Source organism: Penaeus monodon, chromosome 16 (genome assembly GCF_015228065.2).
Source record: "Penaeus monodon isolate SGIC_2016 chromosome 16, NSTDA_Pmon_1, whole genome shotgun sequence".
In the NCBI taxonomy this organism is placed as follows: Eukaryota; Metazoa; Arthropoda; class Malacostraca; order Decapoda; family Penaeidae; genus Penaeus; species Penaeus monodon.
The window spans coordinates 16,379,824-16,393,602 of record NC_051401.1 but is presented as its reverse complement, the minus strand read 5'-3'; the positions used below and the strand labels follow the sequence as shown (position 1 = coordinate 16,393,602).

General features: G+C 37.6%; 1 protein-coding gene and 1 long non-coding RNA gene across 5 annotated transcripts in view; one reads left to right on the top strand and one right to left on the bottom strand.

Annotated features, from left to right (window-relative positions):
* The window catches only part of LOC119582566 (glutamine-dependent NAD(+) synthetase-like), a 29,619-nt gene that overhangs the window by 13,448 nt on the left and 2,392 nt on the right, over window positions 1–13,779 (top strand). For 3 of the 4 annotated variants that reach the window (XM_037930925.1, XM_037930928.1, XM_037930927.1), the window contains exons 12-13: window positions 979–1,201; window positions 1,399–1,575. In XM_037930925.1, coding sequence (XP_037786853.1) covers window positions 979–1,201; window positions 1,399–1,575 — 400 coding nt within the window. Of the gene's footprint in view, window positions 1–978; window positions 1,202–1,398; window positions 1,576–2,973; window positions 3,794–13,779 lie in introns of those variants that run through there. The other variant, XM_037930929.1, reaches the window with a different exon arrangement.
* LOC119582567 lies at window positions 10,356–13,284 on the bottom strand. The gene is made up of 2 exons (XR_005229647.1): window positions 13,175–13,284; window positions 10,356–13,015 (listed from the first exon to the last, which is right to left on the bottom strand). It is a non-coding gene; the product is annotated as an uncharacterized LOC119582567 (long non-coding RNA).

The following is a 13,779-nucleotide window of genomic DNA, read 5'->3' as shown; positions in this document are numbered from 1 at the left end:
GCTTTCTTCCAGATATAAACTAAACAGATGCAAAAAGAGACCAAACATAGCTGATGATGATGGCCAGTAAACTACAGTTTATAAAATCAAATTTAATGTTTTAAAATGACCAAGGCTAGCACCCAGAGAGTGACTGTTCTAAGATTTTACATCCTCCCCAGTATCAAATCTGTTTATAGCATTTCATTATATACGTATATATGTGGGATGTATATAACTTGTGCAAACTTTAGTTTAACCCTTTCCCGACGGGTAGTATTCATAGTGGCCTGGGCATGCTGCCGGGGGCTTATATCGTTGCCCTAGCATGCGCGACCACTCATGCCAAACACCAGCATCCCATGCTGTTTCTTCGTAATACTACAAAGATATGTTGTATTTTCAGTTTTCATTATTTTTTAAAGTCTCTACTTGCCAAACTTCCTGATAAATTGAGACTGAAGGGTATTTTTGTTGTTATATAGACTCCATAGTTGATCATTATTCAGTCCATAGTCTGAATAAAATAAGCAGTGTGCGGCATCATGGAGTTGAAATTGTCCGTTTGTTGCATTTTTTTTTTTTTTTTTTTTTTTTTTTTCATAGCAAAAATGAGAAAGTGTTAAAAACGACTTAATCACACTTTCACTGGCAGAAAAATATTATTTTGCCGTGATTGCAACAAAAAATAACTCCTGGCTTCTCCATACGTCCACCATGGCATGTACATACATGCCCCCGGCAGATAGTCCCGCCATTCCATGGCATGTGCGTACATGCCACCCGTCAGGAATGGGTTAATGTCTATATTTAGTTTGCAGTCTGTGTTTTGTCACAAAGATAGATTGCCATATATTTTTAAAATAAAGAATAAATGTAAAGGCTGCCATACTTCAAAATCCTTTAATGTCATGTTCCCAATATTAAAGAACAGGTCTGATTAAACACTCTGTTATCATATGCTCTATTAACAATAAAATCTGACTTTTACCCCTTCAGACTGAATCTACCTGTCTTAGGAGAAATCCTAGGTGCTCCACCCACAGCTGAGTTAGAACCCTTGCAGGAAGGGAAGCTTGCACAGACAGATGAGGCAGATATGGGAATGACATATGATGAGCTTTCACTTTATGGGAAATTGAGGAAAGTGGAATGTTGTGGCCCATACTCCATGTTTGGCAAACTTGTCCACCTTTGGTCTGATCAGTGTACACCTAAAGAGGTAGGATGTTATTTCATGCCAGAGTTTTCAAGAATTTATTATATTTACATGATTAAGTCTCTAAAGTGAATTGATTCATAATGAAAGTAGTTGTTGATTAAGAATACAGGTGTTTACAATAGTGATACTAGTGCATACAAATACATATATAGAAGCTGTACTAAATGAAAAGCCTCTTAAACTCTGAAACTCAACAGGTGTCAGAGAAGGTCAAGGTGTTCTTCAGGTTCTACAGTGTAAACAGACACAAGATGACAGTTCTTACTCCAGCCTACCATGCTGAAACATACTCGCCTGATGATCATCGCTTTGATCATCGCCAGTTTCTCTATAATTACCGCTGGGTGTGGCAGTTTAGGGCAATTGACAGGGCTGTAAGTTATTGTGGGTGTTAGATAACTGTTTCAGGGTTAGCTTTGTATGGTAATGCTGATTGCTTCATGCAATTTCCTTTGGATCAGAGTATCATGCTTGCATGAATGCATAGAAACTGTAGTTGTGAAGGAGAATTTTGTGTATCTAGGCTGTTGCACCCAGAGCTGTTGCACCCAGAGCTGTTGCTCTGGGTATATATATGTATGTATATATGATATATATATGTGTGTATATATTTATGATATATATATATAATATATGATATATATTTTATATATGATATATATATATGATATTTTATTTTATAATAGATAGATAATAATACAATATAAATATATATATCATTAGATATAAAATATATTTTTATATAAATAATATATATAATATATATTATATATAATATAAATAAAAAAGGATAGAATATACATATAATATATATATAATAATATAATTAAATATAAAAATATTAATAATTATATAATAAAATATAATATAATATATATATAATAATATAATATTTTAAAATAATATAATATAATATAAAAATATATATATATAATATATAATATATATAATAATATATTAAAATAATATATATTATATATATATATATTATATTATTTATATATATATATATTATATATATATATATTATATATATATATATAATCTATAATTAATATAATATTTTTTTTTTTTTTTTTTTTTTTTTTTTTTTTTTTTTATACACACATTACATTTCATACCCATGCAAATTTATTTATTTATTTATTTTATAGTTAATTGATTATTTATTTTATTGAGCTTTATTGTATATCTGCATTTATTTATCCTTGAAAAATATATCAACCTTTATGAAGTTTAAATGCTAAGTAAGTAAAGTTTGCTGAGGATTTTCTTCCCGGGCTTATTTTTATTCTTGTCAAAAAAATATTTGACTGGGGCATGCTCTCTGTTGGGTTTTTTTGCTGTAGGTGGAAAGGCTAGAGACTGGAAGGGGTAGGGAGGACCGGTGGAGAGAAGTGGCTCAAACGATTCGCTCAAAGACGGGGGTTTTCTTCGTCCAGACCCGCCATCCTCACGCTCCTCTAACCACTCTCTAAGTTCGTCTCAGGTAGTGTGACGTGCCAGTTGTGTAATTTTAGGAAGTTTATGTGCAAATTTTGTGTCTTTATGTCATCATCATCGTCATCTGTGTCAAGGTTACCAATGTCATTTTCGGCCTCATCATGAATTATACTTTCGGTATAACCATTATCAGCTTTACATGTGTGTACTGTATATATATATTTGTTGTCCTTACCACTGTCATAATTTTCTATAATCAACTAATATTAGTATGACTGTCATTGACAAAATTTACAATTGTATTTGCTTTCATTCATTACATGTAACAGGTAATGAGTCATACCGCAGAGGGGTTGAAGTCACAGCAGAGCCCGTTACCCATCGCCTGATTCGCCAGACTGTGCAGACAGAAACTTCCGCGGCAACCAATCCTTTCAGCCTACCTCAGCATGTGACCTACACTTGCAGCCAATCTGTTACTGAGGATGAGGCATCGCATAGGCATACTGGATCCAGCAGTGAAGAAGAAAGGAAACGGCGTGGGTCTGCATCCATGGTCATTCCTGCACAGAAAGCGATTCGCTGCGGGGATAAAGCTTCGGTCACATGCAACAACACCACAAACAACCATACACCTATGAAGTACTTTACCCTTGATTGTGTGGGAGCTGAAGATAGTGATTTCACCTTTACATTTGCCTCTTTGGTTTAAAGTTACTGGGTAATACAAAGCAACCTTAATGCTCAACTAATAAATAACCTAGTCAGTTCAGTTTTAATTTCTTTGCTCTTGTTGATGAATTTGGGAAATATACCTCATACCTAAAGATGTTTAAGTAAAAAAAATTGTGCAAATGTTAGATGAACTTATATTTCAAGTTAACTATTATATTGCTTTTAGATTTTTTTTTTTTTTTTTTTTTTTTTTTTATAGTTTCAAAACTCCTCTTCTTACTGATGGCCAGAGATCTTCAGTTTTAAAAGAAAAGTTTTAGCTGTAATCTATTTTGTTTAATAGACAAAAGCCTTGCTATGTAATTTAAAAGAAAGAAGTCTACCAGTGTTTCAGCTTTATTTTTTTTAATATACTTGTTACTGAGCAGAAATATTTATTCAGACTTTATTGTAATGAAAAATGGATTTTAATATGTGCCTTTTTATTGTACCCATATTACAGGTTTTACAAAACTTGATGTGAATTTTCTGTTGTAGAACCAGTTGTAGGAATATTGTCAAACTATCAAAGATCTATATTGTTTTGCATAAAAAACAATAACAATAGAAGTGTAATATATTTTCATGGTTTCATCAATTACAGAAAGTTTCAGATTATTGTAATCAGCAAGAATCGCAGATTAAGGATAGCGTTAGAGTTAGAACAAAGCAAAAATATTAATCCATATCCACTTTGATGTATTAGTTAAACACACTAGCCAACCAGGAATTGTAATATAAGAGGACTTCACTTTGAAAAGAGGACTTGGTGCCAGACAAATTTGACACCAAATAAAAATATACCCTCTATACGAATGATGTTACTAATAGAAGTAAGAAGATAGTTTTAGACTGATGTAGTATATACATTCAACTTCATGAATGACATTAACTAGGCATCCCTTCTGATAGTGGTGTTTAAGAAGACACACTATATATGGATACAAAGCACACAGGCAAATTAATGGTTAGAGAAAAAATAATACAATAGGCCTTAATACCTGGAGATTTGACCAGACTTGAATGAGAAGAAAAAGTTCCAGAAAACTAAAGCTCACTCATGTTTCAGCACTGCTCATCCTGCATCTCATATATTAGCTACTTCCGTGCACCTTTCTATGGTCAAAATAGTTCCTAAGTACTAAAGGTTTGGTTATTGTTTAGTGTGTGAGAAAGCCTTCATATCAGAATGCCTCAGGCCTGAAAATGATGTGTTTTATGGAGACAATGCTATTTTCAATGAGAGGTTTGCTTGCTTGCTTGCTCGCTCTCTCTCACCAAACCCAAAACCAACCCAATCTAACCTAACAGGACCCAACAAAAATAATGTAACCAAATTGAGCTCAACCCAACCCAACTTAAACCTAAACCTAACTAAATCCAACCCAACCCAGCCCAACCTAACTTAACATAACTTAAGTGGGCTAGATAGCTTGATAGAACTGAAAGTGAATATCACTGAGATTTTGGGTTGCCTGCAGTGACTGTTGTGGTGACCTATGTTCCTGGATCTTTACTTTGTGAGATATAGCTTCCTGTCATGTGCAAACATTTTTTCTTTGTTATCATTCTCTAAAATGTACAATGTAACAATTTATATAGCATATACTTTAGATATCTTGAATGATACAGGGATAGGTGAAATTTAAAGGATGATTTGTGTACATTATAAGCAAATATGCAACTTTACCATCTGCTGATGTTAGCATCTGTGTGGGGTCCTGGAACCAATTTTCTGATTAAGGACTGACTGCAAAGAAGTATTGTAGTTCAAATTGTATAAATAAAGATATAAAGGTCAAAACAAAGAACTGGAAAATGACTCATGATCACAGGAGGCTTATAAAAGGAGCTAGCATGTACTAGGAACCTGAAATAGCAGCATAGAAACCTGATCCACATATATAAAAGGGCCAGCTTCTCCTTGAATATGATAAAGTGAATGGTTAATGGTTAAAGGTTAGAAGAAATAAATGTGATAGACATCAAAGGTCATATAGTACTATGGTAAAGTATTATGGTGATGGTTAATGGTTAAAAGCAAGATAAATGTGCTAGACATCTAAGGTCATGTAGCACTATAGTTAATGTTAGGGAAGGGTGGTTGAGTTAGTGATTAGTTGTCTAAGCTGGGCAAAGGAGTTGGTGAGTGAAAGGGTTAGGGTCGGGTATGGTAAGGAGTTAGATTAGATGAAGAATATGTATGCGTTTGAGGAAAGAGAATAGGTTGTTGAAGCAAAAAGTGTGGGATTCTGTAAGGATGTCTGATAGGTTGGGAGGTCGGTGAAGGGGGGATAGGTGGGGGAAAGCAGAGGTACGAGTTGTTTCAAAACGTGGGCACGGCAGTAGGATGTGTGGGATTGGAGTGTCTGGTGGTGTGTATTGACTTTATGAGAGTTAATGAGTTACATAAGGGATTCACGTGCGTAAGGAGGGAGTGGAAGGGATAGAGGGATGGTGGGGAGGGTTAATGTGGCGGGGTTGGGGTCGGGGGGGATGGGCTGTGTTGGGAGGGGGTAGGAGGATAGGGTGTAGGGGGGATATCGTTAGGAGGAGGATGGATATCAGCAGTTACTTGGAGTGTGGAAGGAGCAGGAGTTGTAAGATTTGGAGGTTGAGTGTCAGTTTTCATTAGGTAATCTTGAATATTTTCAATGGTTTCTTCTTCTGAGTTGGTTCGGGAGTTTTGGGGATAAAGGATTTCTTGTGAGGGGGGGAAGAGAGGACTGGTGTCTCAAGCATAGGAGCAATGGAAGGTGGAGTTGATTGTGTGGTAGGGGAAGAGGTGGGTGGAACGTTTGTTCTGTCTGTTACGGGTAGTGCGAGGAGGGAGAGGGGAAGGTGTTGGGATTGTAGTGGTGATTGAAGTATCTGTAGTAGAGATTGGAGTGTCTGGATTTAGGATGGCAAAAGAGTTTGACTGGGGAAGGTAGGAGGTAGAAGAGGGTGGGTTAGATGTAGGAGGGGTGGGTTAGGAGAATTGGTAGAATGAGCAGTATTACTGGAGTAAGGAGTAAGGGAGAAACCACGTCGACGTGCTTCTTGTCTGGCTTCGCGTAGTGTGAGTCCAAGTTTGAATCTGAGAGTTGCTACCTCAGACTCAAATTTATAGGTGGGACAACCCCTATAAAATACATTATGGGGGCCGCCACAGTTGGCACATGTGCGTGATTGTGCAGGGCAGTTAGATCGGGTATGGCCAGGTTGGGCACATAGTGGGCATCTGGCTGTGGAACGGCAATGTTTGGCTGGGTGTCCTAGACGCCAACAATTTTGGCACTGACGTGGAGGGGGTGGTATGGACGAACAGGGAGGGATTCTCCTCCTATGTAGACGTTAAAGGGAAGGTCATGCCTACGGAAGGTAATTTTGGCTATGTTAGTGGGTTCTTTCGATGACCTCTAGGGGAATGGAGTAGCATTGTACTGATGTTGCATCATAGTCTGTGAGACAGGCAAGTAGATCTTCTCCACAATCTGACCAATCTTTGTCACAGATTGGGCAATTTGCTGGGGAGATTGAAACTGTTCCGGTGCCAGTATTGAGGGTTGGATGGGGTTCTGCAAGGATGGGGTTACATATAGGTCTGTTAGTTTTGTTAATGCTATAGCTTGGTTTTCGGAGTTACTGTGACAAGACGGGAGCGGTCGGGTCGGCTACGGAAAGAGACTTTACCTACTTGTTTTTGGAGACATTGTTGGAAGAGAAGGGGTTGTCAGAGTAGGGAGCTGTGGGAGGGATCACGAAAAATCGGTCCCATTTGGCTGTGCTGAAGAGGGTATTCAAAATTGTTGTAGAGATAGGGTAGTCGAGGGCGGGGGCGTGACGAAGATGGAGTAGTGTTAAGGGAGTAGTGTTATGGGGAGGTGGGCAATAAGGCTGTAAGTATTAATAAGGGAGGATGAGGTGGTTGATGTTGGAGGTTGTGGGGGTAGATGTGTTGAAGTTGAGAAGGGTTGATTGTTGGCTACTGTACTAGTAGGTATTGATGAGGGGGTAGTTATTGCAGTGTTTCGGAGCCGTGGTCAAAGGAGAGCCTGGGTCAGGGAATCTGGTGGGTTTACATTGTTGGGGCTATTTGATAAAGGGGCAAGCCTCATTGCCCCTAATAGTGGGGTTAAGTTTTCATTACTGGCCATGGTAAGCCTGGATTATGTTGGGGATAAAAACGGTCCACCCCTCAGGGTCCCCTTGAGGGGTAAGGGCTAGATAACTAAATCAGGGGAATATCGTGCCCATGGGTCCCTCAGGCCGTTCAGGACTGGCACAAAGTCAGCCTTTCATCCTTTCAGCACGGCTCTCACACCTTAGGAGGTGAATAGCAGAAGGGTTTGGTGAAGGGACAGAAACGAAAGTGGGAAGGAAAATAAAGACCATGCAAAATTAGTTGAGTCGAGGGCTGAGTCCCAAGGTTGGGGAGTTCCCCATCATTGGGTCCCGGTCTCCGCCTCCTAAGCCCCCCCACGACAACAACGGGCAAGGGATTGGGGGGGAGTATTATGGTGAAAAGGGTGAAAATGAGTTAACGATCAGGATAAGATATGTTAAATGTCAAAGGTTGTAGAATGCTGTAAGATAGAATGGTAGTGAAAAGGGTATTAAGGGGGAGCAAATGGAATACAGTGGGGATTTGTAAAAGGGGATGGGATTTAAAGGTATAGCGATCAGATCAAATGCAGAGTATGTGTCTGAGGAAGGGAGAGTAACACTGTATGAGGAAAACTGCAGAAGAGCTATTATGAAACAATCAGAGTAAGAGATGATAGTTTTAGAAGTAGGAGAAGAATACAGAGAATGAAACAGGGAACAGAGGAAGGCGATGAAGAGGAGGAGGAGAGGATGGAATGTCTTTTGGGGTAGGATTGGGAGAACTTGAGGAGGAGGAGGATGGATATCAGCAAATTCTTTGAATGTAGAGTGAATAGGAATAAAGGAATTAGAGGGTGGATGAGGGAGTGGATCATGTTCTTTAGTCATGCTTAGGAAGTTTAGGAACATTTAGATTGTCTGGTGTGACAGGTAGAGTGAGCAGGAGGCAGTGTAGGTAGGAAGGAAGTGGTGGAGTATCTGGATATAGACTGGAAAAGGAATTTGATTGGGGGAGAGAGGGAGTAAAGATATGATGGTTCTGGGTAGAGGGAAGAGATACTGAGGGAGATGCTGCGACTTCTCGAGAAGATGGGAAGGGAGCGGAGCAAGGTAATGTTTTAGAATAGGTAGAAAGAGGAAAACCTTTTTAGTGTCTTCTTGTCTGGTCTCACATAGGATGAGGCCTAGTTTGAAAATGAGGGCATGCTATGTCAGATTCAAGCTTGTAGGCAGGGCAGCTTCTATAAAATACATAATGGGAGCCACCATAATTGGCACACGTGCTTGACTGAACATAGCAGTTTGAATGGTCATGACCAGGTTGGGCACATAAGAGGGCAGTGGGATGTGGAGCGAGCATTTGGCTGGGTGGCCAAAATGCCCACATTTCTTCTGACATTGATGGGGAAGAGGTCACGACACAGGGCATGACACTCTACCAATATAAACTTAATGGGGTAGTCATGTCTACAGAAACTAATCTTGGCAATATTGGTGTAGGACTTGTGTTAGCCTCTGGGAGGAATAGTGTAGCACTGGACTGTCACTATCATAGTAAAGGAAGCATGTGAGCAAGTCATTTTCACTGTATGACCAGTTCTTGTAGACAGGACAGTCAGTCGGTGAGACAGAAACAGTACAAGTATTACGGGAGGAGTGAGGTTGGGCCGGAATAGGTTTGCCAGTGAGTTCAGATAGTGCATGAGCTTAGGACTGCAAAAGGAAACTTTGCCTACTTGTTTTTGGATACCTTGTAAGAAGAGAAAGGCATTATCAGAGTACAGACTCGTAGGGGTAATCACAAAGAATTGATCCCACTTGGCTGGGCCAAAAAGGGTACTCAAAATGTTTGCAGAGGTGGAAGCAGTAGAAGGACAAGGGTAGGAAGAAGATGGGTTGGTATAGGAGATACTACTTTTGCAAGGAGGACAATAAAGATGAAGAGTAGTAATAAGGAGGGTGGGGGGAGACAATGAAGAGAAGATGGTGTAGTAGGAGATGGAGTGAAGGATGCTGGGAGAAAGGACGGGGTGTATTCTGAAGGTTGAATAATGACCTGGGTGGATAATTCCAAATGGATACAGCTGACAGCAAAACATCGAGGAGGGGGTATTAGTATCAGTGGTTGGAGCCATGGTCAAAGGAGAGGCCGGGGGTAAGGAAACCAATGAAATCAAATTTAGATAGGCTAGTTGATGAAGGGGCAAGCAATGCCCCTAATAAAGGTAAAAAAAAATTCATTATTGGCCATGGTAAACCTGAAATCACTGGGAAGAGGAAACGGTCTACCCCATAGGATCCCCATGCGGGGCAAGGGGTAGGAGATTAACCCAGGCCCTTCATGAAAGACACAAAGCCAGCCTTTCATCCTTTCAGCATGGCTCTCACACCTTAGGAATGGACAGAAGGGGATGATGAAGAAGTGAAGGAAAAGGAAAGGGGGAGACAAAGTTGAGGTGAGATCCAAGGTAGGGGTGATCCCTTACACTGGGCCCCAGTCTGTCTCCTAAGCCCTCACGACAAGAATAAGCAAGTGATTAGGGGGATGATAAAGTAAATAAAACTAAAGATTATGTGGCAGTTAAAAAAAAAAAAAAAAAAAAAAAAAAAAAAAAAAAAAAAAAAAAAAATAATATATATATTAATATATTATATATATATATATATATATATATATAATATATATATATATATATATATATATATATATGTATATAATAATAAAAATAAATAATGTGCATTTGACACACAGACACACAAAATAAATAATAAATAGAATAAATAAATAATAATGTGTACCATATATGCTTTGCAAAGACTATTCTATATTTGGTATGATTCTGGAATGCCCCTTTCATATTAACACACCAACTGTTATTACCAGGGAAAGTATATGGAAACCAAAATCTTGCTACAGTTTACATTTAATAAAACACTATTACAAGCCTTAACACTAATGACTAGCTTATATGACTATCATACTTTTCAAATAATTTACTAGTAAGATTATAGTAACTAATAGCGTGAATACACTTTGTAAAAAAAATGTCACTGATCTGTCTTTTGCGTTACATCAGGCACACTGAAACAATCACAGTTGAGTCACAATACATAGGAAAAATAGGTATCAGTAACTTTACAAACTGTCCCATCAGATTATAATAAAAAAATGCACTTTACTAATGTGTCATATGCACAAATTGCATGAGAATTCTTCTGAAGACCTACATTTCTCTTTGCATCTTTTATTTGAATATTAAATATTAATTTAATATTACTTAAATATTAAGTTGCCATTTACAATTACAGAAACCTGTAACTAAAAGGCTGAATGGAGCAAAATTCCCATAGCAGAAAAACAGTGCTTTAGCACCTTATTAACACTTAACTCACAAGACTACGAACCTTGAATCCTTACAGTGCGTATGTATACCTAAATATACAGTGAAGTAATATAATTATATCATTGGTTCTTGGAACAATTACAAAAGTAAATGACAGGACTAGATTTTTAAATCTTATAACCTAAAAGTTGAAAGGCACTATAACAAAGCATCTTTGTTCTTGAAATACAGGAATTGAAAGAAAGATAAATATTAAATTGATATGTATCTAACAAAAACTTCTTGTCATTCTACAGAAAATGTTTTCAAAAAGACTGCTCACAAAAAGCCTTTACAAATATCTACCAAAAATCTGAAAAAGTTCTTTTGCTAAAGCCTATGAACCTACTGCCAATGGCTTGGTGTTGTTAGTATCAACAGGTACTTCAGCTAATTTAGAATGATATTGTAACATTCTCTTGGTTTGTCTTAGAACCTGAGAGTGACCTGGAAGGAATAAGTTACCAATGTTTTTGAAAGGTTGAATGAGAATTTTTGTGTGACCTACCTTTACATTCATATTGAATGGGTAATTACGACCAAGTGTTCACTTTACAATATGAACAATATAAAAAATGGAACTACAGAGGCAACACTTTGGAAGTGGTGATAATACTCTCTCTCTCTCTCTCTCTCTCTCTCACACATACACACACACACACACACACACACACACACACACACACACACACACACACACACACACACACACACACACACACACACATACTACTACTACTACTACTTACATGATATGATTATGTGTCAGTTTAGTATGGCAGTATGTCAAGTTTTAATTGTTCAGCCTGTGTTTTTTGTTTTGTATGCTGCTGGGATCTCACATGTAGGTATCAGGTATGGAGATGATGTCATGTATACATAAGGTTCGATTTCAGCTCTTCAGCTTTAGATTATCTTATGAAGTCATGGTTACTGAGAGGGAATACTTGTTTATAATGTGTGGCACACATATGTTAAAAATATCCCAGAACATTTTCTGTGGAACATGCAAGAGTATATCCTTCATATGTACATAGATTTATGAAGCCACCGTCATTGAAGAGAAAAACTGTATATATGTGGTATAAACATACTGCTGGTTAACTCATTCACACCAGGATGACTTCCTGTCATGTCTTGGTAGACCATCTCTCATGCTGGGATGACATCTTTGCATCATGCACAGACAGCCTGCTCTAAACTGCATGCTAAACAGTTGTGGGCTTGTTTGGCCCTGGCTGCATTTGTTGAGGAGTAATAGCCCCCCAAAAGAAGGCTTAAAACCTTAAAGCCTCATTTTAGCCTCAATACCTAAAAAAATGTTAATGCTGCAACCAAAAGCATTGAGAACAGGGTAATTTTCTTTCCTGTGCTTCTGATTTTTCCCTCAAGCAGCAGACTCGACAGACTCCAGAAGCAATATTTTATATGGCACAGGGGGCTCCCATTGCAACTGGGTTACAAAGATACCAAATGCTATGAATATGTCCACACATTGTGGCTATTTAGCACCCAGTGACACTGATAGCTGTCAGGCTTGATCAAGAAGAAAAAGAAGTAGGTGAAAAAGGATGAAAGGGAGGTAAAAGACCATTCATAACTTGAAAAACTACTTGACTACCTACTATAAAGTGCAGCTGAATATATGTTTTTTCAATAATCTAACCGACATCCAACATAATGCAAATACGAAACTAGTATCATAGCAGTATGAGTACCTGATTAATGTTACAAACATTTACAAATGATAAGGCAATGATAAACTTCTGAGAGGTGATCACTTATAACTCTAGGATACTTGTAAGTGACTTTTACTTGTAAAATGAAAGATTACAAAACAGGTACTTGAACAAGAATTTTTTCTCTAACATGTATTTGTCACTGACCTAGGCTAAGTGATAAATAAAGACCAGCAAATATTTTCACCACTATCACATCTAATAACCCAGGAATAAAAACATAATCCATCTTGATTGAATGTTGTTGGACAGTCATTAATCTCATCCAAGATCCTCCATTTACATTTTTAATGCCCACTGTCCTCCTTGTTCCACATCCAGGTCAATTTTTGTGGAGTTTCTTCTCATTCCTCTTTCTTCTGGAGCCTCTGCTTCTTTGCTGTTGGATGCTTTGACTTTCTGTGCTTCTCTGTCCATTTTAATCACATCATTATAGGAGGGAGGATCTGTGAAAAGACAAAAACAAATTTATCTAAATGACCCCTAAAACTGCTGAACATTATAATTATTACAGTTATCAATTTAAGTATTGCATATTTGTTTAATTAAATCAATTAGGTCATAAAGTTTACTTGGCCTGATAGAAATTGAAGAAGTACACTTACTGTCTGTTTGGATGATTGAGATGCCAGATGGCAGAGGTGGGGGATCTAGAATGCACAAAAATAATAATAATAATAATAAATCTGTAATTTTTGAACAAAGACACCTATCATTACTCATGCAGAAAGTGAAAGTGCATAATACTTTAATACTTTAATCCAAATCATTGCAACAAGATTTCCAAGCACAATTTATTATTATTTTTTTCACCCCTATGAAAATCTAGCTGTGGGTTAGGGTGATGCAAACTTGTCATTGTAAGCATTTGGCTGAAGGCTGGTGAGATGGGAAAGATTCACCACAAGTGCACAAACCTCCTTGAGACATATATGGCATTTAGAAAGGGGCTTTTGCATTATTTCCATTGATAAAAAAGTGTGGAATGTAGTGTCCATGAAATATGACTGGAAGAGGGTTTGGCATCCTATTTCTGGCCACCATGACTGGTGGTGCAGATTATTACACAAAATTGAATATTAAAAAAAAACAAAAAAACAAAAACTAACAAAATGTAACTTATGTTCTGGATAAAGCATATAAATGCAAATTCTGGAAAGTAAAAGAAAAAATAAAAGAGAAAATTTGGGGGCAAAATCTTGTAGCTCAA